The 23,271-nt window shown below is 36.2% G+C and overlaps 1 protein-coding gene across 2 annotated transcripts in view; it reads right to left on the bottom strand.

The window, feature by feature from the left end:
- iqsec1b (IQ motif and Sec7 domain ArfGEF 1b) overlaps positions 1–23,261 on the bottom strand; it is a 203,608-nt gene extending 180,347 nt beyond the window's left edge. For both annotated transcript variants that reach the window (XM_088916110.1, XM_088916107.1), the window contains exon 1: positions 22,489–23,261. In XM_088916110.1, coding sequence (XP_088772236.1) covers positions 22,489–22,745 — 257 coding nt within the window. In that variant the 5' untranslated portion in view covers positions 22,746–23,261. The remainder of the gene's footprint in view (positions 1–22,488) is intronic.
- Positions 23,262–23,271: the final 10 nt, after the last annotated feature.

Consider the following 23,271-nt stretch of genomic DNA (forward strand, 5'->3'; position numbering starts at 1 on the left):
GATGAACCAACAAATGATTGAAACCCTCTCTTTTTGCTTTTGATCAGTCAATTCTCCTTTTGCATTCTCCCTTTTTTTCCGCCAATATTTTTCAATGTACTGTACACCTCTTTCTGTTTGTCATTGCTCAGGAAATGTCTGCAGCCAAGTGCTAACTGATTCTACAACAATGCTCTGAAAGAAGAAAATCAATACAATTTTCAACAGAAGAAAGAGTGGCTGATCACTGAACTAAACTGAGCATCACTTACTGAAAACATCATATTTTTAGCAACTGAACAAGCAACATGAGCCAAGAGATACCATTTGAAACCTTATGTATGCCATTATGTTCATCTAGGAATACCACTGAGAAACAACATATACGAACATCCTATTACAATATCTACAACTTAACATCTGTGTTAAGTTGGTATTTTTATATGGAAAGATCCCTGAGTCATGCTACCACAGACAGGTAACTTTCCCAAGTTATACAGTGCTTTTTTCAGTGTCCACCAAAGCACTGAAATACCACACTACCTTAGTGATGCATGGCAGTCATTATAATTCTAGCAGGCCCACTAAACAGCAGATCAGGTACAGAAATAAGAAATGTCCTTACCAAATTAAATTAAAAGTGAACATTAGGAAGGCAGGATTGTACCAGCCCAGAGTGGAATTTAGGTCACAGGGCTTAACACAGCTACTTTTTTAAAAAGTGCAATGATAACTTTAAATGCCAAGTAATCAGGACCTCAATTAAAGGTCTTATTCAAAGGATTTCACCTCATACACAGTGTCGCCCATCTTCTGTTAATTGGTTTGGAAATTCTGGAACAGATAGAAGAGCACTACCTACTCGTCTACCAATACAGTACAGGACCAACTTGATTTCCCTAAGCAATCTCGTATTCCAGTACTGACCAGGTCTTCACCCTTGCCTAGCTCCTGAGATTTGAGATCAGCCTAGGCAAGGTAATGCTATGCTTAATCACTCATTCTTGTTAGACTATTGCAAAAAAGCTGGAGCACTACTCTGTACATATTTCTACAGAGTTTTATGTCAATTTTATGTCATACAGATTCTTTATGTCATACAGATCCTTTATGTCAAAGGTATTAAAATATTATGCTCCCTCTGTGATCACCTAGAAAAATATACAAGGAAACATACTAATACAGTAAAAATAGGCCAATGGACTAACCATCATGGCAAAGGCTATCAAGATTAACATACATGAAGCCAAAATGGAAAATTTGTGAATAAATCAGATATTTCCAATTCAATCCCCTAACCCTATCTCTTAATACTGGATTTAATGCCAGAGCAATGACTAGAAGTTAAATGTGTCACAAACAATATGACATGGGGTGTGATAACAAGGATGTGTGCTAGAAAATATTACCTAAAGAGGAGATAATTCTGATATCTTTAGACACAGGGCAAGATGTAGCCTCGTGTGTATTTAGGTTGCACCACAGGAGGCTGGGCCCAAACATATGTTCACAGATATAGGTTATAGAATTAGGGGGAAAAAGACTTGCATACATTAATAAAAAAAAACTTGCATGCATAAATAAAAAATGCATTAGGATTGTTCATGAAAACAATAATTCTCCTACAGTAAAGACCTAGTTCTTGATTGATTTTTGGTAAATCCTAAATAATGCAGAAACAATGTCCAGTTATACATGTCTTAGAATGAGTCTTACAATGCAAAGAATATAAAAATGAGACATCAACAAGAAAAGTGCCACCTGCTATCTCTCTATTGCTAGATCACATACCCATGCTTCTTACTTGGATTGTTTGACAAAAATCTCTTCATTCTTACAGTTTTTAGGAGCCTTGAGGGCAAACACGAAATAAATCTCAAATCGCTAGCAAAGTCTTCAGCTTCTGTAGACAAAGTTTCACTCAGTAAGCCCTCAGGGCTTTTTCCGTTACATTTTCTTCTTGACACATTTCATTGCTCTCGAAAAAGTGTTACAGGTTGGAAGGAAAAAGAGACCATAGATAGACAGCAAGAGCCTTTGCAATGGGAGGTTGAGGCCCATAATCACCAAGTACATTCCATCCAATTTGGAATCATCAGCTGTTGCAGGACTCTTCCAATAATCCACATACAGTACCAACTTGGAAGAGAATGAGACATGTGGAGATATTCCTTCAACACTCCAACCTGAAGTGTAAACCCATCATTTGACACATTGATGCTGTCCGATAGGAGAGGTCGTATAAATATGAGATACAACATTATCATTGTCTATCATTGATATATCTGCAAGCCTGTACATGCCCAGCAGTTTGTACTGTATGCTTCTCTTTTTCTAGAAAGCCGATAGAGCTGTGGCACAATCCCAACCATATCCCAGTGTGGATATTCTAAGCCAACTGTAGGCCACATTATTCTTGGATCACAGGAGTCCTAGTCACAGTCTATTGACTTGACATACTGTACAGTCTTGAATGTACAGCACCTGGACCATACCCTGAGCAAGTACCTTTACTGCCTTTGTAGCGGAGCTACTGTAGTTCGGATATGGTGATGTCAGCGCCCTCCCTGCGCGTAGCAGGGACCTCAGCTGCCTGGGCTGAGGGAGGTCTCCTTTAGCTCATGCGGCTGGTTCCCTGTTGCATTACGCCGGAGACCCGTGTTCGCGCCCCAGGTGCTGCGGGACGGAACGGGGTGGCGGAGGGCACGAGCCTGCGCGGAACCACGACGGTCACACCTGAGCCACTCCGGAGCTGTAGTCTTCCACACAAGGATACAAATCAGATGTTCTGCTTGTCCATAGCCTTAACATTAACTCTTAAAATTGTTTGCATACAGCAAGCTCCAGAAGTAACAGAGATGAATGGCATGGCAGTTTGAAAACAAGACCCGTGCACGCCACTTCAGGCTTTTTAATTCACTCCTGCAGCTCTGTTGATAAAACACGGGCACATTAACTTGCCATTCCCTCCAACCACCCCTGTGACCATCTGTTATTTTGCATCGTTCCAGCTATCCTGCTTCATACCAAATTTAGTTTTTCATCATAAAAACAAAACAAAAAAAATCCATACTCTCATTCTACTTTTGCCAGACGTAAATTAAGAAAGGGGTAATATTATGGTCCATTTTACATCTAATTTAGACCTATTTGTATAGCCATTTGCAATGGTTTTATAACTACAATGTTAAGAGAGGCACATTGATACAGGACCGTACACCAAACTGACAAGAAGATCTAAGGAAATCGTTGTATTCCTCTAATGCTGCATACTTTGGCCATCGACGTGTTCAATGATAATAATTTGTCTGATGAGCAGAGACCAAAAGTCACTGCAATTAACTGCCAAAATATTAAAGGGTATAAATCAAATTTCTTTGACATCCAAATTCAATTTAACATTATTAAGTTCTCATTGATGAATATCAAGCTGTTCCTTCATGATGTGAAGACACATATTTTCTGAGACATTTATCTTTCAGCCTAGAGTGTAACCAGTTTTCAGAAAAACTTTGCTTTCACCATTTAAAGGTAAGCACATTGTGGGGTATTTATACAGTACTTTGTTTTTTTTTTAATTTCTTTATTTAAAAATATGTTTCTGGAAATAATATGCCTACTACCCAATTATTATGACAGGTCAATCCATTCTCATTCCATTTTACACTGTGCAATACTTCTATCTTCATAATGTTTTTATTTCCTTATTTTTTCTGGACTAGGGTTTTAGATGCTCTTATCAAATATAACCTGCAAGTGACATATAAACTGGCAGAAATTTGAAAATGTTCAATTTTAAAGCTAAGCAGATCATTATTTGTAGAGTTCCGTACTGAAGAGTGACCTAGACAGTACACATTTCCTGACAGAACACACAATGTTTATAAAAGAGCTTGCTTCAAAGGACAATACAATTGGTATCACTTACGTTGCCATTTCCTGCCTATAAGCAGCTTGTTGAGAAGGAATTTTCTGAATGTCTGAATTAAATCAGCATTTCAGTTCAACATCTTTCAGGATAGTTCTGTTCCCAATAGCAGACTGAAAAAAAGAGTCATTTTGAAGTTTGTTATACTTCAAAGATACGCAGCCTCACCAACATTTTAAAAGAAACTTTATTTTACCAGAGATCATGAGAATTAAGAACTGAGAACTGGATCTTTTCTCAGTTACTGGTCTGTCTATTTTGTTTGGCCTTTTGATCATTGTTGTTTGCAGATTTCAAAACTGTTGCATATTTGATCATGGCACTGTCCCCTTGCCATCTCTGAAATTGTTTTCTTAGCAACCTGAGGTTAAAGATATTCAAGTGTTTAATCAGTTTTTGGTAGATGCTTCCAAGATTGATTTAAATGAAGCTCCATTATGCTTCTGAACTGTAAGGTGCTTTCATTGGTCATGAATCTTTCTGTTCGTTCTGACAATCGCTATCCAGATAGCATAGATAAGCTGATGGAAAGCCTGGAGCAGCCTATCTAATCTCCATTCTATCATTTTCCCCTGCCAGGACAAAGGGACTCAATTTACTGTAATTGGTAAAGCTATTTTGATGGGCTTGCCATAAATTACTAAGATGGACAGAGTGGGAAAACCTGGTTATTTGTAAATGAGGGTTTCTGTCACCGCTTAATAACAACTCAGCTGCTCCATTTACTTTTAAAACAAGTCTTATTTATATTTATAATCCAGTTAATGAAGCTTTCGAAACAGTAAATAATGGACAAAACATGCAAATGGGAACAAAGGACAAAATCTGATTAGACATTTTTATTTTAAAAAAACTGCACAATTTCGCTTTCAAATATACTGTACTATCTCAATCTATTTAATCAAATAATAGGTGAAAGATTTTACTGTCTGTAACACAATGTACATGGGATCCTAGAGCCACTGTTAATTGGAACAATGAAAATGTGTTTTATCTAGGTATTAGAATAAGAAGAGCCTTGTTCATCTGTGGCTAGACATTAATAGCTAGTGTCATCATGTTTCTGATGAATCTAATTTGTGAAAGTTAATTGACCATTTTTAAAATCTGTCCTTTATCATGTATATTGGATACTTCTTCTCAAAAAAAGAACAATATTTTGCAGAAAGCATACTTCCTGATACTGTAACATTTTTCACTCAAAAACAATTATGATGCTTGCATAAGCAGTACAAATGTATTTCTAAGATCAAAATACATATAACTACCAAACCTAAAAACCTCAAAATCAGCATTAACATCTAATCATTCTCTCATCAAAAAAAGAACCAGTTAAGAATCTGTAAAAGCAGATATTATATTAGAAGTTACTATTTAGTAGTACAAGCCATTTTAATATATAATATGTATAATTAATATACAATTCTGTTGTAAACTATATATTATATATAACTATATACATAACTATATATTAACATGATATAGGGATCACATGCGAAGCATCTAACACTTCCAACTTTTTACATAAATATGTTTTCTAATTTACATCAGACCCCGAGGAAGATAAAAAGTCACTCATGAGAACATGTAAGAGAACATAGGGAAATGCCTCATTCTACATGACATGACATAGGTAGGTGATGACTTTTCACTCAGTAAGACTATAAATATATAAATATATGTTTTGCCTCCTTTGAGTTGAAAACACTTTTTTTTTAAATGACATTATGCACCTTATCTTATTCTTTACAGGAAATAAGTACATCTCTACATATGTAACAAGAGTGACAACAACAAAAACTTTCTCAGAAAAGACATTCTAATTCAGAAAATTATTATTGACTATATTTAATCTTTATGAAATTATGACCATACATGCAGTGCTGCATTTAATCTACAACTGTTTAAGGATGTATGACAGTAAGAAATCAAAGGGGGTGCACATTGATGAACCTCCTAGAGAGTGAAATCACAGCAGGAAGAAATCACTGACACAAATCCTTCAGGTAGTTTTAACAAATTTCAGAACATAATTATTTATGGCACAGAAAATGCACCATTATATCCCTGTGGTCTCATTGAAACATAACAGGATCCATATGGCTATGAGATTCAAAGCAGTAAAACACACCCAATTTAAAACCTCTGGTAAGGAAAAAATCCATATCCTTTCATATTATACTGTATATATATATTGGTACTAGTATTTTGAACAGCAAAGTAATTTAAGATACTCTTTGTGGATAATCAAAAGAAATCTTACACAATGCCCCTCACATTACTTCTGAATGCATATACAGGCCACTACAGGTAACATGTACAGTACAAATGTGCTAGTGTTTGTCACACCAAATGTAATCTCCAGATCTTAATATATATCTCCACATTTTAATATATATATAAAGACTGGGATAATTCTAAAAGGACAATATTATAATCTGAAATTAAGCTTTTAAGTTAAATTTCTCACGTCACACTGCAAGATATTTAGAGAAATTGAAGTTCATACAATTTCACAGTCTAACAAACACACTAATCGGTGTACTCTTCTCTTTCATCAGCAAAGGGCCATAGTTAAGCAATTCGGATTTAAAGCTTATGATTATAAATACATATTTTAAATGAATAATTATTTGAAAGTTCTTTGAAAAATGTAAGAAAACAAACTGAACAAGACGACAAAGTATGGCTGCTCTGGCAAACTTGTCTTAAGATATCTTTTTTTTTCTCTCTCTCTAGCAAGTCCTCGAGCAGATACAGTACAGTATGTAACATTTGCTCCAAGAAACGGACTGACCGCTTGACCCTCCAATCACTGTTGACAAGATAGGCATATACTCGTGTTGATCAATCAGCAATTAGGTTTCTATCTGCAAACAATATTCCACAGCTGCAGGACAAACAGGCTTTAATTTATAATAAAGAAGGTTTCATGTTTTTCGTATTTTCCCTTACACGCCTCCTTTTTTGATTACCATTGCCTGGAGGGGAGCCAATCACCGGGCTTTGGACAGCTAGAGATTTATTTTCTCTCTTTGGGAGATTTGGTTTTTCTCTCCTCTGTGCCTAATGGTCTACTACACCTGTAATAAAACATCTGTGCTACATATTTCTGTGGACCACCTTGTTGAGAAGTGTATGACAAATATTAATAGTTTACAGTGAAAGAGAATGAACAGTATTATTCTCTCCTCCCAGGCTGTCTATCTACAGTGTAATCAGACATATGAACCATCCTGTAGTTTTTAGACAAATAATATTAACAAAAGCAACCAACTGTTCAATACCCTTCAGCTTGGTTACCCACTCAAGGAAACAAATCTGTTTGATCGAAACATTTACAGTTTTAAGCTTTAAATGGAAGCAAATTAAGTAATAATATTTTTTGGGATTTTTGTGTAAAACATTTATAATTAGGGGAGAAATAAAGTTGCTAAATGTTATCATGAACATTGCTTGGCATTTCCTCTTTAGTATATTTCATTGAGATACAGGCAACCCATTTAGAAAAGCACCTATTATTGCATAAATAAGTAATGGACCCCTAAGTCTTAATTAAATACATAAACTCTTCTGAGAAACACAGACTACTAGATGTTGCTTGAACTTCTTTCAAAACTCAAACTTTGTCATCCAAGGCTATTTGTAAAAAAATAATTTTAGATTGATGTTCTTTACAATGATCTCATCTGGGCTATTCAACTTGCATGCCTTACAATCATCTCCAGCACAAAAGTTTGCTACAACTAGCTCTAATTACTTCACTGATAAATAGAAGGATCAATATAACAGTTAAGGTTTTGGGCTACATGAAGGTACAGCAATGCACTGCATTAGAGGGGGCATGTGTTAAGTAGCCCTAATCTAAAACAAGAATAGTTTAACTCAAAACCCTAAATTTAAAAGAAATCTAAAACATTTCTCACTTTATAAACGATCAATGATCAAAAATACACAAACCCAGGCACACAAATTCCCAGCACAAAACTATCCACCTGTGTAGAAGCTAACATACCGGATGACTATTTCAAAGAAAACTCCCAGTTACAAAGGCAATTAAAGATTCAGCAACAAAACAAAACAAAACAAAAAGAATATGTTCATATATGTGGATTTAACCTGTCTGGGTGAGAAAGTCCACCCCTTAACATAAGGAAAGAGTAGTTACATTGGCAGACGTGCTGTGAGCCTGATGAATGCTGGGAGATTACAGTCTGAAGACCTGTATTTATATCCTAGAGAGCTGATGATTTGCAGGTAATAGGGTTTGTCCTTCTCCTGAACTTTCATTCATGATTATTATACACATATGTATTTCCTGAGGAAACTTTATAAAGTTCTCTCCATATTCATTTTCTTTTATTCACTGGATCCCTGTATCCTTTAATACTGTACATAGTCTAATGTTACACCAAATGGGAATTCAAATCAATTCCCAAAGGATTATTTTTTTCAGGTTTCAAGTCAGTATAAACAAGTAGTTCTGAGGGTAAGAGCAATTCATTTTACAGCTTGCTGTATATCATAATCCTAGTGATAAATGGCTTCCATTTAGACACCTTTGATAAGAGCCAGCAGAGAATCTAATCATTTTTCCTCACTTGAAGGGTAATTGTGAAAGCCGATACCACACCAGCTTCCACACTAGGTTTTAAAAAAATCTACATTAGAATATCTCATATCACATCAATGTGCTTGCAAAATGTTCTGAATAAAATGTGTTGAAAACTCCTTAAATTCAGCTAAACGATTCCCAAAGTAAACTTTACCCACAGGTGTGACTCTTTCTGTGGTATTCTACATTTTGTTCATTTATTGGGTAATTACTTAACTGATCTAATTTCTCAGAAAGCAGCATGTTTCCAAGCAAAGGTCACATAAATATGAATAAAATAATGATAATAGGCTAATAAGTAAAACCTACGACCGTTAGGTGACTAACATAACTAAACAATATGTAAAGAACACACATACTCTGTAATTTCCTGCTAATTTGTTTGAATACTAATTGAAGTCAGTAAAATGTTTTTCAGAAGAATTGCTTAAAAACTTGTAAGCAAACAGCTGCTCCTTTCAAGCAGACATGCCACTCAGTTCTTTTTAATACACTCTTTAACAAAACTTAAATGCACACTAATTAAATGTCTAAATCTACAGTGTGTGTTTCTCCAGTCATGCTAAATTGAAAGTTGACATCACCCAACAATCCACACATTCAAGTTACACAATGTAATATTCTTTTAGAAGGGACAAAACCCAGATTATTTATTAATAATAATAATAACGATATTATTATTAATAACAACAATAATAATAATCAACTCCTTGCATCTTTATAGCAAAGTACATCATGTAATATAATATTACACATGTGAATAGCCAAATATATTAAAGGAGAATTAACAGAAATACTGTAATCCATGTTTTACTATTTAAATTCACTTTTAAATGGTTGAATATGAACTGCCATTCACATATGATGTTTATTTTAGTGCACACTGGGCGTATTTATCTATCATATTTTAATTTGTCAATTTGACTACTTGCGGCTTAGATTTGGAAATCAAGATTCACAGTCTTGCTAACAGTGCCAAGTGCTAAGCACAACCCAGCACAGGAGAATTTACACTCCTTGAGATTTCATCAATGTTATCTGAAATACTTTTTGGGCTCCAAATGGTACTGTATGAATCTGTAAAATATTATCTTTTTCCATGTCAGGGTTCAGTTGTAATAATGAATGCAAAAAGATCATGATCATGGGTTATTATAAACAATAAAAATCAAAACAATTAAAGTAAATAAAAATGTGCAGATAAAGCACAAAAATAGTACTGGGTGTGAATGAATTTAAGGAATTACAAACACAAAAGTTCTTCATTCTGAGCTGATGCTAAAGATATTATATTACAGGCACCGAAAGTAGATTTTTATCAAAAACACTAAATTTACAGTACATCATTCCAGTCCATATCTGGAATGATGTAAACTGATTAGTGATCGCACACTAATCCACAAATCCATAAAATACTGACTAAGAAAAGGCGTGATATATGCAGAAAACTGAAAATTAAAAAACAAAGTTTTATCAGACACGTGCTGCCACTTTGTCTGTTTCACTTCCTTCCCATTTTTATTTTCACAAAAACACTAGATGAGAGAGGGCTATTCAGCCTCATGTATTTGGTATTTACAGGAGTAGCTTATTGATATGAGGATCTCATACATTCATTTCTTGAAAGAAGGCTGGGTAACATGTAATGTGACTGAAAAACTAAAATTAAAAAAATTAAAAGATTCTAAATTTGAGATTTTCTTTATGCAACTGCCCCCTGCCCCAGATTGTTAACTTACACTGTAATTTTTGCCACTAGAGCATTTGCGCTATCTACTGTACCTCCCAGCAACAATAAGTGCAAAAGCCTTCAGGTCTTAATCTCACCTTGAAACACGGTTCACAAAAAATAAATAAAATAAATTTAATATTATTTAAATAATTGTTATTAATACCTACTACCCACAGGTAGTACCCACGTACTGAGTCCATCACAGTGTATAAAGTCTCAAAGTCAATGGTGCTATTTGGATGTGTCCATCCACTACTTGAATCCACTCCATGGCCTGTCCTTCTATCCTTCTGGCCTTCAAATTGAGCTGACCAACTCTCAATATGATCGACACCTTCTTTTCTCTGTCATTTCTTAATAGGAGCCTGAAATTACACGTCAGATAGCATCACTGGATTATTGTTTAGGCATGTCTTCTAAAGAGAAAAGGTCTCTAGCTTTAATAACATTCTTTTACAACAACAACTTACAGCACATGGTTAGATCCTTCATCCTGGAAATCAAAATGTTGCACAATCGAATTGTGCGCTATGTCTGCTATGTCATTTACTGTTCAAGTTCTAATGCACCAATGATACCTTCCATTACTAAAAGGTTTCATATTGCCTGTGGTATGGCAGGTCCAATTAGGAGATAAAAAGTCCTATGTATAAGTTTTGAAATATCTTTTGCTTTTTCCTCATGGCAACAGGACTCTGCCATAACTCAGACTCCTGTAAAGGAGGTACAAATTTCTGTTGTGCACCAAGGTGACCTAATTTCAAAAACTAGTACTGAAGCGTCTGTATAAAAATAATAAGTCTGATGAAAAAGTTAAAAACTGGACCAAACAAATAATTCAAACCTCAAAATGCAGAAAAATATTTTTGTTTTTCTTCATTTCAGCCAATCTTGAAAGGGAAATGCACCTTTTAGTTCACAAGATAATTAAAATAAAACAAGTTCTATTTTGCAGCCACTGAGCTTTTATATTTCTTCTTCTCAGGCACTCTCATTTTTACTTTGCTTACTTCATTAAATAACATTGTATTCAAATGACTACTTGTCAAGACTGCCCAGGGTTTTCTCTGACTCTTCTCCACTGTACAGTACAACATGGATTTTTAATTTTTACCAATGATTGAAAAAAATCACCATCAGCCTCTATGTTATACCTGCCTCAGGGCATGCAATGCACTGTTACAGTATAAATGCAGTTAAGCGATACAGTATATCTGTTGCAAATGTGTTTTTCTATTTTTACCCCAGACGAGTGGCCATGTACCCATTAAAAATCATACTGTACTTTCAGTTTACTTATCATTGGAATATAATATCTGTGATTTAAACAAATAAACTACAAGTTAAGAGAAGGAATGGGCTGATGTAATATTTTGCCCACTGGTGAGAGTACAATGACTAAAACGATTAACCGTATAAGGAACAGTGTTTAAATAAAATAAGAGAACAAAAAATAATGGTATACCACAGACGTTTTTGTTAAACGTTGAAAACAATTTAAATTTCCCCAGAAAAAACACATCTTCCGTTTTTTTAATCATACTTCTGCTTTGCCTAAGGTAAAATTTAACAATAAGTATTTACAACATAAAAAACAGTTATGAAAGTGATTAATAGTAAATCTAAATGACTTAAGGTTGAACAAACAATACCTTTTAGGTATTACAACTTAAAAATAGCTTTAATTAAACATAAATCTTAAGATTTTAAATACTTAAGCAGTATTTACCAGTCATAAGGAAGACACTGTTTAACCCACTGTTAAACATTCTTCTCAAATTAAGTGGAAAGCATATCACCCTTCTAAAGTTCAACTTGATTCATTATTCAATGTAGACAGGACAAAGTGGAATCATCTAAAAATACAAAAAATAATAATAATTCTTGCAGCATCGATAGAAAGTTAAATAATAAAACAATTGACGTTGACAATACTATTTAAAAAATAAATGGCAGTAAAATGAGTCTCATACAAAGAAAATAGCATCTCTCTCGACAAGATATAACTTTCAAAGATTTAAACTTTCAAAGTCAAAAAAATATTTTTACGCTGTGCAAAGGTGCTACTAGCAAAACCACTGAAAACAATCATCAAGAAGCTAAATACTAGCATTAGTTTATAATACTATTTCCATAAAATCAGATAACTCAGATTCATTTTCAGCCAGTGACACCAATTAAAAAGCACCTAAAACTTCCAAAGGTTTCATTACAGGCTAACCCCAGGCATACATAATAACCATAATAAGACCTGTGTACTAACAGTGGAGTGGAGGTATTAGTTTTAAGTAATGGCTGCCAAGGTTCAATACCCTTAAAAAGAACATGGATTCAGCCCTTTAAAGAGATCCTATCCAATTAAAGAGAGCTTTCTAGCAGGTCTGATATAGTTTGCTGGAATAATCTGACATTTTTTAAATCAAATTAACACTAGACTGTTGATATTGACTTGGATGATATTTGACTTACAAACACTGTATAAGACATTATCTGGGGAACACTGACAGTTGCTCTCTCTGTCTTGTATCCTGTCAGAAATTGAAGAAAATGTATTTCCTTGCAGAACACACTGGGCAGTCTCATTGAACACCTCAGTACCGCTATACTGTAGGTACAGTAGAACCAACAAGAAACATCTTCACTGTACAAAGAACAACCACAAAACCATGGAATTCTGAGTGGGATAAGCACAGTAAAGGCACTCACTGAGAGTGCAGATTGAGCTCTAAAGCCTGGGTAATCTCACGAGCTGCGTCACCACTGACTGGGATTCCAAAAGCCCACAATTGGCTGACTACAGCCAGGGCAGAGCTAGGATAAGTCCGTCAGTCAGACTCCGTACTACAGGTATGTGCAACCAGTGCTCCTGTAACTTGTGTGGTAACTTCCAGCCTGCGGTGACATCAGTGAGCGACACACCCCTCAACCAATCAGCATGAAGACAACTGTAAACGAGTCTAACCGTCAAACCATGAATGGCTCTGGAAGAGGTTCCAATTATTATTAAGGGAGTGTCCAATTATTATTTTTTCTCGTCTTGAGTGGGTACTGGGGTGGAGAGTTCAGTCTTAAAACAACTCGGTGGCTACGCAAGAAAAAAAAATATGCAGCCAACTCCAAAGAGAAAAACACCAATTAAAGACCTTTTCTTTAAATGAAGCATATGGGGAACTTTAAAATAAATCTCATCTACTTATGACAAGGAACAGAAATAATTATTGTGCAAATCTCTTATTTTTTGTTCTGAATTAGACCTCTGTCAAACAGCACCTATGCATTTTTCATATAAATTGTTGTCATTTTTATTTAAAACATACAACTGTGATATGCAGTACAATTCAAATGTTTACCAAGTTAAAGCTGGAAGGAAAAAACAACACTGCTCTTTCTTCTTCACTGTAAATTCCTCATATCTTTGCATTTCTGACATGATAATTGTCTTCACACTTAAAATATAACATTGACATTGATGTCTATGCACGATGACAGTCAAACATGTCTTCCTTTTCCTAGGAAACTGTACAGGGTAAGTCAATTACCTGATGAATTGGCTTTGGGTATCGATTTCGGAGTCTCCAAACACACAGTTACTTTATTAATAAGTGTAGCAGTTTTGAAGTCTAATCTTTCCAAAAAATTTTAAAAATGAAGTTCATATAACTGATATTTCCTCATTAATTCCAGGAGTATGCTTTTTATGAAGTGACAATGGGATGGCAAGGATGAGTGAACCTAATTCCCACTGTAAAGAGGAACGAACACTGTCTGTATGCATGATGCCTCCAAATTTCTGAACAGTAAAGTACATACAGTATCATAAGACAGTATAGTGAGCAAAAGGTCAGATGTAAATGGTCCACAATTCTGTTATGCTTTAATGCGATCTATAGGTCAGGAATTTAAATCTTGTTTACTTCTTGTTAGTCACCTGGTCTAGGATCATGCTTGGAATTCTGAAGAAGTTTTTCCAAATGTACTTGCTGGGATTAACATTGTACCATTAGATTCTTACACAGGGGATGACATTTTTTGACAAACGCAAAATAAGAAATAATTAGCAATCTCCATTCTGTTGACCTATGTAAAAAAAAAAGCTTTTATTATGGAACAAAATCCTGCTCTTTTTTTAACCATATTTTGTTTCTTTAAAGCATCTCTTCTCAAGATCAAGGAGCTTAGCCCATGTGCTCTGAGAGTGTTACAACATATCCTTAAACATAAAACCAGTAGGAGTAACAATACTGATGTTGTATCTTGAAGAAAAGTTTGTTGAAAAACAGAAATCACAGAAAACTAACAAAATTTTAAAAAGCACATATTAAACCACTTTTATTAGTCATCTTTTACAGGTGTTGGACTGCCTTACTATCGAAGTTTAAAAGCCTAACAGACTGACCTTTTAACTAAAACCTGATTAGCCAGCAGAATGGTGCATTTGGTCAGCAGAATTCCTCACAGAGCTGAGTTGGAATTTGAAACAGAGAGAGTAGGAGTCAGGTCAGGAAATCATACAAATTTAGGTATTTAGTTGGAATATACATATATGCTCAGGTGCATGTTTGCTTCTCCACAGTCTTATTTCTCAAAACATTTGTTAGGATTCACTGTAGCAATTACTACAGTCTGCCTATGAACAGCTCTGCATAGTCTAGACTGCTGTTCCTGAGAAACACACCTTAAAGGCAAACTGAACAGAAAGCTTAAAATATTCTCTGTTATGACTTGGCAATATCCTGTCCAACAGAGTGTCTGGCTTAGTGAGAGGTGTCAGATGAACACGTGCTACTTTGTTCTTCTGTCTTCTGTGATGTTTTTGAAAGACGTAATAAAGCTCTTAAGACAATCGTTAAATATGTGATTGAAGGGCATACTTCTTTGAATCATGAGTCACCATAAAATATATTTTCTTTAAAACAAAAATAAAATGTGAAGTGACTTCAGAAGCATTAAATCTCTATTCAAAACTGAAAAACACTCTCTCTGCTAAGAAAAGAAATTCACTCACATTTTCTTTTAAAACTGAGTCTCAAATATTTTTCAAATTATGGAGCTTTTTATATTAATGTCAGCGCTGTTTTTAAACTGATCTTTAATCTCAAGTAGCCAAGCAATTATTTTAGATCTTCACCTGGATACAGTCTATTTTTATTAAATACAGTAAATGTAAACATAAAATAATAAAATTATTATTGCAGACATGACACTTTGACATAGCAATTAGTATTTGTTATATACACAGCCCACATTTAAGAGCAAAAAACTAAAAGGAAGAAGTAAATAGAAAATTAATATGAAAGAAAAATGGAAAAAAATCACAATTACTTACAGTATGTATTCATTTGGGTTCAATAAATTACCTTACCAACCCACACAACTAGTTGAGAGGCCTCTGTCTGTCTACAATAATAGTGTTTCACAGGATTTCAGAATTAATACATCTTGCTTTGTACAATTCTTTAGTCACATAATGCATTTTGAGCACAGATTCAGCCATGAAGACTATGGAGCTTTTCCTACCTTATGGGCAAAGTTGTAGAATGGCACAGACCAAGAGAAGGGATTTAAATTTCACAGACAATGAATATCCCTTCGAGCATGGTGAAGTCGATAAATATGAATTCAAAGGTGAATTGTATTAACTAGACACTGCTTAGATGAGGATGTCCCTCAATACTGACCAGCTGGAGGAGCAAACTGGTTAAGGGTGCCACTGTGAGGCCCAAAACAACTTGAAAGCTTGAACGAGCTACAGAGTCCATTGGCTGAGTCTATGTAAATGATAAAATGTACATGAGTCAAAGACGATCTCTATGGCAGAATGGCAAGAAGGAAGCCATTACTGGAAAAAAAAGTCCTGCATGGAGTTTGCAACAAAGCATTTAAATGATACTGCAATCAAGGGGAAAATTCGTTTTGTGGCTTGACAAGACAAAATGGTGCGTCTAATGCAAAAAGCACAGAGCATCACAAAGCCCAGAGTATCACCCAGTCAGCATCACCTGTCCCTGCTGTTGAGCATGGTGGTGGCAGATTATGATGAACAGGGACTGAGAAGCTTATCAAGATTGAAGAGAAAATGGATGGAGCGAAGAACACACAGACCATTCAGGAAAACCTGCTTCAGTTTACTGAACACCTAAAACGGGGACAAAATATTCACTTTTCAGCAGGACTACAACCCAAAGCACACAGTCAGAGCTGAACTGGATTGTCTTAAGCATATGAAAATTAACGTCTTTAAGTGGTCCAGTCAAAGTCCTGACTTGAATCTTATTAAGAATGTGTGGGAAGACTTGAAGACTGCTGCTATACAGTAAGTGATCCCCAAGCAACATGGGAGCTCTTGAGCAAATCTTCAAAGAAAAATGTGTAAAAATTGAGCCAAGCTGGTGTAAAAAGTTGGTAGAGACCAAAAAGATTGTCATCAAGTGGTAATTTTACAAAATGGGAAAGGATCAGGACACTTTTGAAAGGCACTGTAAGTCAAAGTCTTGCTCTTGTGAATCAATAAACAAAATAAAACAAAAACAAATACCAAATATGAAGGCAAGAGATACATTTACAGAGGTTTAATTTAACAGCTTATGAGCTGTAACTAATCATAAATAAAAGTGTTATGAATATCAATTGCACATTTTCCTGATATTTTGTGCTAAATAGTCTGGGATCATGATGGAATGCTGAAAAAATACACAGCAATGACCAGAAATCTGAAAAAATAAATGAATTTCATTCAGTGAACTACATTTCTCAAGGATGGCTTAACAAATCTAAACTGTGCCACTGTTTACAAAAACTGAAACATAGAATACTCTAGCTGTGTTGAAAAGGGTGAGACCCAACTAAAACTCCACAGTTTCAGGGTACAGGCATTAACCTAACATACAGAACCTTTCTGATATTGTAGACAAACAGAGCAAACATTAAATTCAAATATGAAAATAAAACTTCAATAACTGTCTAAGAAAAGCCACAGCTTTCAATACGTTCAGTCCTACCTAATTAGCATCATCGTAATTTAAAACACTCTGGCTGCTGCAGTGTGCAGCTCGAGTCATCCCTTCCTTTTCAATGCTTCAAGGCAGTAAAGCATTCTAACATTGCGCTCATAGGCTAACAGTGTACAGACAGTTTTTCAGCACTCTTCTTTGCAAACCAAAGCCATGAGGCATAATCAGTCGTGTTAACACCATGCAGTCTAATCACGGCAGATCTCAGAAGTTAAGCAAGACTGGGCTTGGCATAATAAAATCAGAGGGATGCCGTCAGTGGTGTTAGTGGACCTGTATATGGTGCACTTCCCTCTAGATCAGAATTGTTAAACCAATGTCCTCCTCTGGTGACAAGAGACAGAGTGCTGTATCGCCTGTCTCCATACTGGCAGCAAAGGATTTCAAAGAGATGCTGTCCTCTGGATAAGCTGTTAAAACAAGATCCTAACTGTTTGGTAATTGAAGACACAGTGGCACTGTTCATAAGCATATGGGTGTTACTCAGGTGTACTGGCTAAATTCATTCTTGTGCACAATCTAGACTACCTCTAATTCTGCCTCAGTTTAATTGGTGACACAGGTTCTTCACTGAGTCTGCTGTATTGTGGGGTTATTGGCGCACAACACTTATTGTGTATGACCCAGGAGGGAGCCGTACACCAGTGGTGGACTCTTTGGGATTAAATGCACTATATTAAGGAATTACTATTATTAATTACTATTATTTGAGTATATCAAAGGATATCATTACCTATGGGTTTTCACAACTGCCAATCCTGTTAACAGCAAGACTACAGTGTTTTATTGAACATTATATCTTAAGGTTTAGCAGTTCACATTGTGTGTTGTACTAATGGCTTTTTCTGCAGTAAATCATTATTACCTTTAAAAGTACATATGCCTTTTCCATCTGTTTAAATGACATATGACTAAAACAGGTCATTCATAGCATTTTTGCTTTCAGATTTATAATAGAGCAATGCACACGAGCTAAAAGAAACAGCCTTCACCTTTTGTTTTATGCTATCAGTAGTCTTGTTCATTTTTCCCCCAATGTAAGAGTCTTCGGCTCGCTGTACCTACTGTAAGTGAGGGACAACTTGTCTTACTTCCTGTCATGAATTTTTTATCCTTGTGTAAAGTCTACAGAAAGAAGACATTCTCATTCTTTACAAAATATCCTTCTGGGTCCACTGGCACAAAATAGCACTTTCTAAACAACTCCACATTGCCTTTTTGTTGAAATGATTACTTTGAAAATTTACAGATGTATGACATTATTTCCTGATTTAGTTTCAAGACAATGTATCAGATGATGAATCTTTTTTGTTCCCAGACTTCCAGAGTGGAATAATCCTTGCCATTTGTGTAAACAACTCCAATGCTGACACAGCATATCATATTACCTTTGCATCAGGAATGTACTGCATAAGAACTGCTTCAAGGTCCTTCAAATACAGAAGTGTATTCACCGTTTTCTAAGCTGTTAAACTTTGTCCACTGAGACTAAAAATAACTGAAAAAGCAGGGAAAAATAGAACAACAATGAAGTACTAAGATAGTAAAAGAGGCCAGTTTGTTAACATCTTACATCTGGTGAGCTGAGAAGAGGAATTAAAATAGAGAACAACAATGTCACTCTAAAAAAGCAGAACAATATACTGTACCTACCAGGTGTGGCACCCTGTCTGACATGTCGATTACATTAGAATGAGAAAAAAGAGGCACAAACTTGAGTGTCTGATAACCTGGCATGTTATGAACTTGAAAAAGGAGCTACAAAATAAACTGAGGCCAAGGATTCAGATAGCTACTTCAATTACTAAAATCTTAATTATATTTCCTTAAATTATTTAAATAGATATGGTAATGTAGGTACCATGAGTGTTAAGAATCAGAAAACCTCGGAAAACACAAATTAAAGGTCTCCACGTTAGTAAGAATGTCTTTGAAAGAATGTCTGAAAATGCACTGATAGGGAAGAGATAAAGAATGATTATTTTCCAGTAAAAATTGACTTCTTGGCATTCTGATTAACTCTTAATATAATTACGTATAATCCACTTGCCAAGAAAGTGACAATTAACATTTATGGACTGACAGAAGTGTTATGACTTATGTTCCAAATTAAATTATTATCATGGTGTTATTTAAGGGCCATATGATTAAACAGTATTCTGACTGTATAGACAAATCTTTAGTTTACTGATGGACAGCCTTCTTACACATGCTGCTAATATGCCCGTCCTTTCCCCGGTCCTTCAATTAAATTACGGTACTCCTGTGACTGTAAAGCTGGCAAAATGTGAAGGAACTAAACATTAAGTCATAAATATGATCTCATCTTTTTTTTTACTTGACATCTCTCTGGTGATTAAAATTAAATTTATGTCCTTGAATAGCTCATCCAGCAAAGGCGGGTGGAGCTCTAATGACCCAGGCGTCGCAGGTTTGCGTCTGGGTTATGTCACTAAGACCGTGACCGGGACTTCTCACACAACAGCGCAGGATAGGCTGAGCGCCTGGAAGGAAAGCTGGGATTAGTCGGACGGGGTCGTCTCTACACCTAGCGCCACCTGTGCAGTGGGTGAGAAACACGCCTCTCGTTTCATCAGCGATCCGCCATAAGGGGGCTGACATCCCCATGACGGATTAAAAAACGAGTAGCTCACACTTCCTGTCTATCACACGTGCGGTTGCTGCGTCCTTAGCCATAACCCAGGCATGAATTCAAATTGGGTGCCTGTAACAAAAACCACATATTTGTAATAAAACCACATGTAATGGAAATGTATGCTTTTGTTGTGACTTAAAATTTGCTGACCCATAAATAAACTTCTACAACTTGAGGCAGCTGTCATAAAATGATCTATTAAAATGCATGTACAGTATTGTTTGGTAGGAGCCTCTAGAATAACCCATATAAATTACAAATGTTTTCTGTAATGATCCAGATGCGTCTACAAATGTCAAAAACTATCTTTATACCAAATGATGCTTGTTTCAGTTTAGATGAAGAGATTTTTGCAGTGTAAAGAAAAACACATGGGCTAACATACACGCTGTAAACACATTTTTATTAACACAAGAGCACCTTCTTGTATAGTCTGAGAAGTTATTAAAATTAGATGTCATTGCTTGGCATTACAGTACCCAACATAGTCAAACTCAGTGAAATTTATGGGCTTTGCTCCACTTCCAAAAGCTTATAGTGCATTCCATAAATATCCCGGATTAATACTTATCTGTGCAGTAAATCCACTTAAAAGACTTACATGCTGTGACCAGCACAGACAATTCACCATGTTGCATATTGCAGACATGATGCATGAACCCACTGTTACAGTACACAATGAATATGACGTTGTTAAAAAAATATGTAATAGGTTAGAATAATTTCCAATTAGGAGCACATTTACTGCAGAATTCAGAAGTTAGGAAAGAGCAATCTTTTATAATTAGGAGCAAACTGAAAATATGGAGCCCAGATAATAATATTCAGTAATTTAATTTAACGCTATAAATTAAGAATATTAAAATAAATGTTTAGCATCCGTTGTTTAACAAACCCGTAATCGGAATTGCTATGATACAGCAACTATCCTGACTGGCTGATATCCATGATTAATAATAAAAAAAGAAAATGTCAAAGGGGCACATTGTGTAGTGCAGAATGGGATACCGCGTTAATAGCCTTTTCATCTTGTTGTCGTGCTTCTGCTTGTAACTTTTTGAACATATACTGCTATGCAAAACAAAAATAGAGATGCATTTATGAACGTAAAATTCAACTTAGATCTGCTTGAGGAGACTGATGGTCCATTAACAGTTCCATGTTTTACACAATGGAGTCTGACTCAATCTAGCTGATATCCTACTGAAATCGGAATTCAACAGCATCAATACCAGCATCAGGGGGTACACCCCAACTACTTTAACGCCCGTGCCTTTCCGTATCTATAAATGGCAAATTTCATTTCTGTGGAAAACTGATTTAATATTAGGTTCGTAGTGAATGGAAACCGTTTTCGTTGGCTTAATGGTAAGATTTGGAAGGTTTGAACGGGAGTAATTGAATACCGTGTGCCTCCTTTCCAACATACGGTTTCAACTATCAACTATCTCTCATGAAGCAACGTTACAGCGATGTAGTGCGGAGGTATTGCACATCCAGGATGAAACAGAACCGCTTAGAAAACCTTCAGTTAATCACAGAAATGTCACCTAGCAAATTATTGCAAATACACGCAAGAACGCCATTCGAACACTGAATTCTGTTTGAAATACTACTCTTGCCTACTGTTGAAGAGTGGCTCACACGAAACTGCCGCACTTAAAGCAGCATTTAAAAGGTTTAAAACGTTTTTTTGGGTATTTTATGTAATTCTTTCACCTTAGACGTACAGTATACTGTATATGAGTTAACCCTTAACATTTAAGGGAGGCTTGTCTCTCCTGTCATAATAGGCTGCTGTAGGGAGGAACCATCGTGAAAATGTCATGTACAGTATCGGTGTTTTCCAAGCTAATCATTGGGGCAGATCAGGGCTAACCCAAACTTTTTTTTTCCAACTTTCCCCCCCTCCTTTCAACAAAACTAGAATAGAAACACTAAAATTGTTTTATACAGCGAACAGAAGCTGAATTCTGCTCTGTACACGCGGGTAACGCATCCATCGCTATCCTATACAAATACAGGACGTGGACGCTCAGTTTTTCCTGTCACTTCTCAAGATCAAAATAACGCCTAATATGGCTTTCAAGCACATTCTTCAACAGTATCGGAATGTTCAAGATTTATTGAGAAATCATGAGCAATTAACCAAACGCTTGCAGCAAATATGGGATGTTTTTCTCCGCGCAAACAAAGTTTTATTTCCAAGAAGAGATTACAACAGCTGTCAGAAACCATTAAGCGCTGCCCGACGACACTGAGCTTACCCTCACCAGAACACCTGACAAATGAATTACCATTAGTCTGGACGGTGTTAGATCCCACCAGACTGAGGGCTGCGTTCACTTCCAGACAATTACGTGTCACGATTTGCCTATGGATGAACTCTTGAGAACATACTGTACAGTATATCGAGTTGGGCTATATTCAGCAGTTTGCCACCGTCCTACATATAAACGGACAATATTAAAAAAAACTAGAGAACATTCTTTAAACTCGAGTATTTTCCCCTTGAGCTGAACTCTCCAGCATACCAGAGCGACATGGTTAAGAAGAGCATTCTCTTACTTCTCTTGAACAGCATTTTCCTTTATGGCTCCTAACGTGGGATGGCTATTGCCCTGTTGCAGCCGGAAAGTGGCCAGTAGCCGCTGGTGCTCGTCCTGCAGACAGGCGTTTTCCTTACACAGCTCGGCCACTTGCTGCTCAAGCGCTTCAATCCGATTCTTTTGCTTCTCCAGCAACTCCTGCTGGGTCTCGATGATTTTGTTGAGCTCCTTCAGGTACTCCGCAGCCTTGCTAGGGTTTTCGGTCGGGCTTTCCATATTGCTTGTATCTCCGGGTGCCCGCGCACCAGCAATGAAAACCGCTTTTTTTTTTTCCTTCTTATTTCTATAGCTCGTTGCCTTCCAACTGTAATTCGGTTTGGCTCCTCCGTTCCGCCATTGTTTATGTTTGGGAGTGATTGAATGAGTAAAGAAGAAGTTGGTCAGACGTTTGTCCGTAGCAGCGCGCCGTCCAGAGGCTCTGCACCACAATAACTAACCTCTGTAAGCCACTCCGAGGATGGGAAATCCATTTAACCCCTTGTTGGTTGTCCAGCTTCCTTTATTTTCCTTTGTATTTGGGTTGTTCGCTTCTAAACGAGTGATGCTATGAGTCCTTCAATGTGTGTCCGGATGTTGTATCCGAAACAGCCTGGAACTCCGGTTACTGGCTTACGTCTTTAAAAAGTGTTTGAAGTTTGATTTATCATTTGCAATTCCTGCTGCTGTCCTGCTTTTCGCGCTGTCAACAGGTACCGACCGACCTTTTTCATGAAACTCTTCTGCCTGCTGTCATCAGATGACA

Source organism: Atractosteus spatula, chromosome 5 (genome assembly GCF_055471065.1).
Source record: "Atractosteus spatula isolate fAtrSpa1 chromosome 5, fAtrSpa1.hap1, whole genome shotgun sequence".
NCBI lineage: Eukaryota > Metazoa > Chordata > Actinopteri > Semionotiformes > Lepisosteidae > Atractosteus > Atractosteus spatula.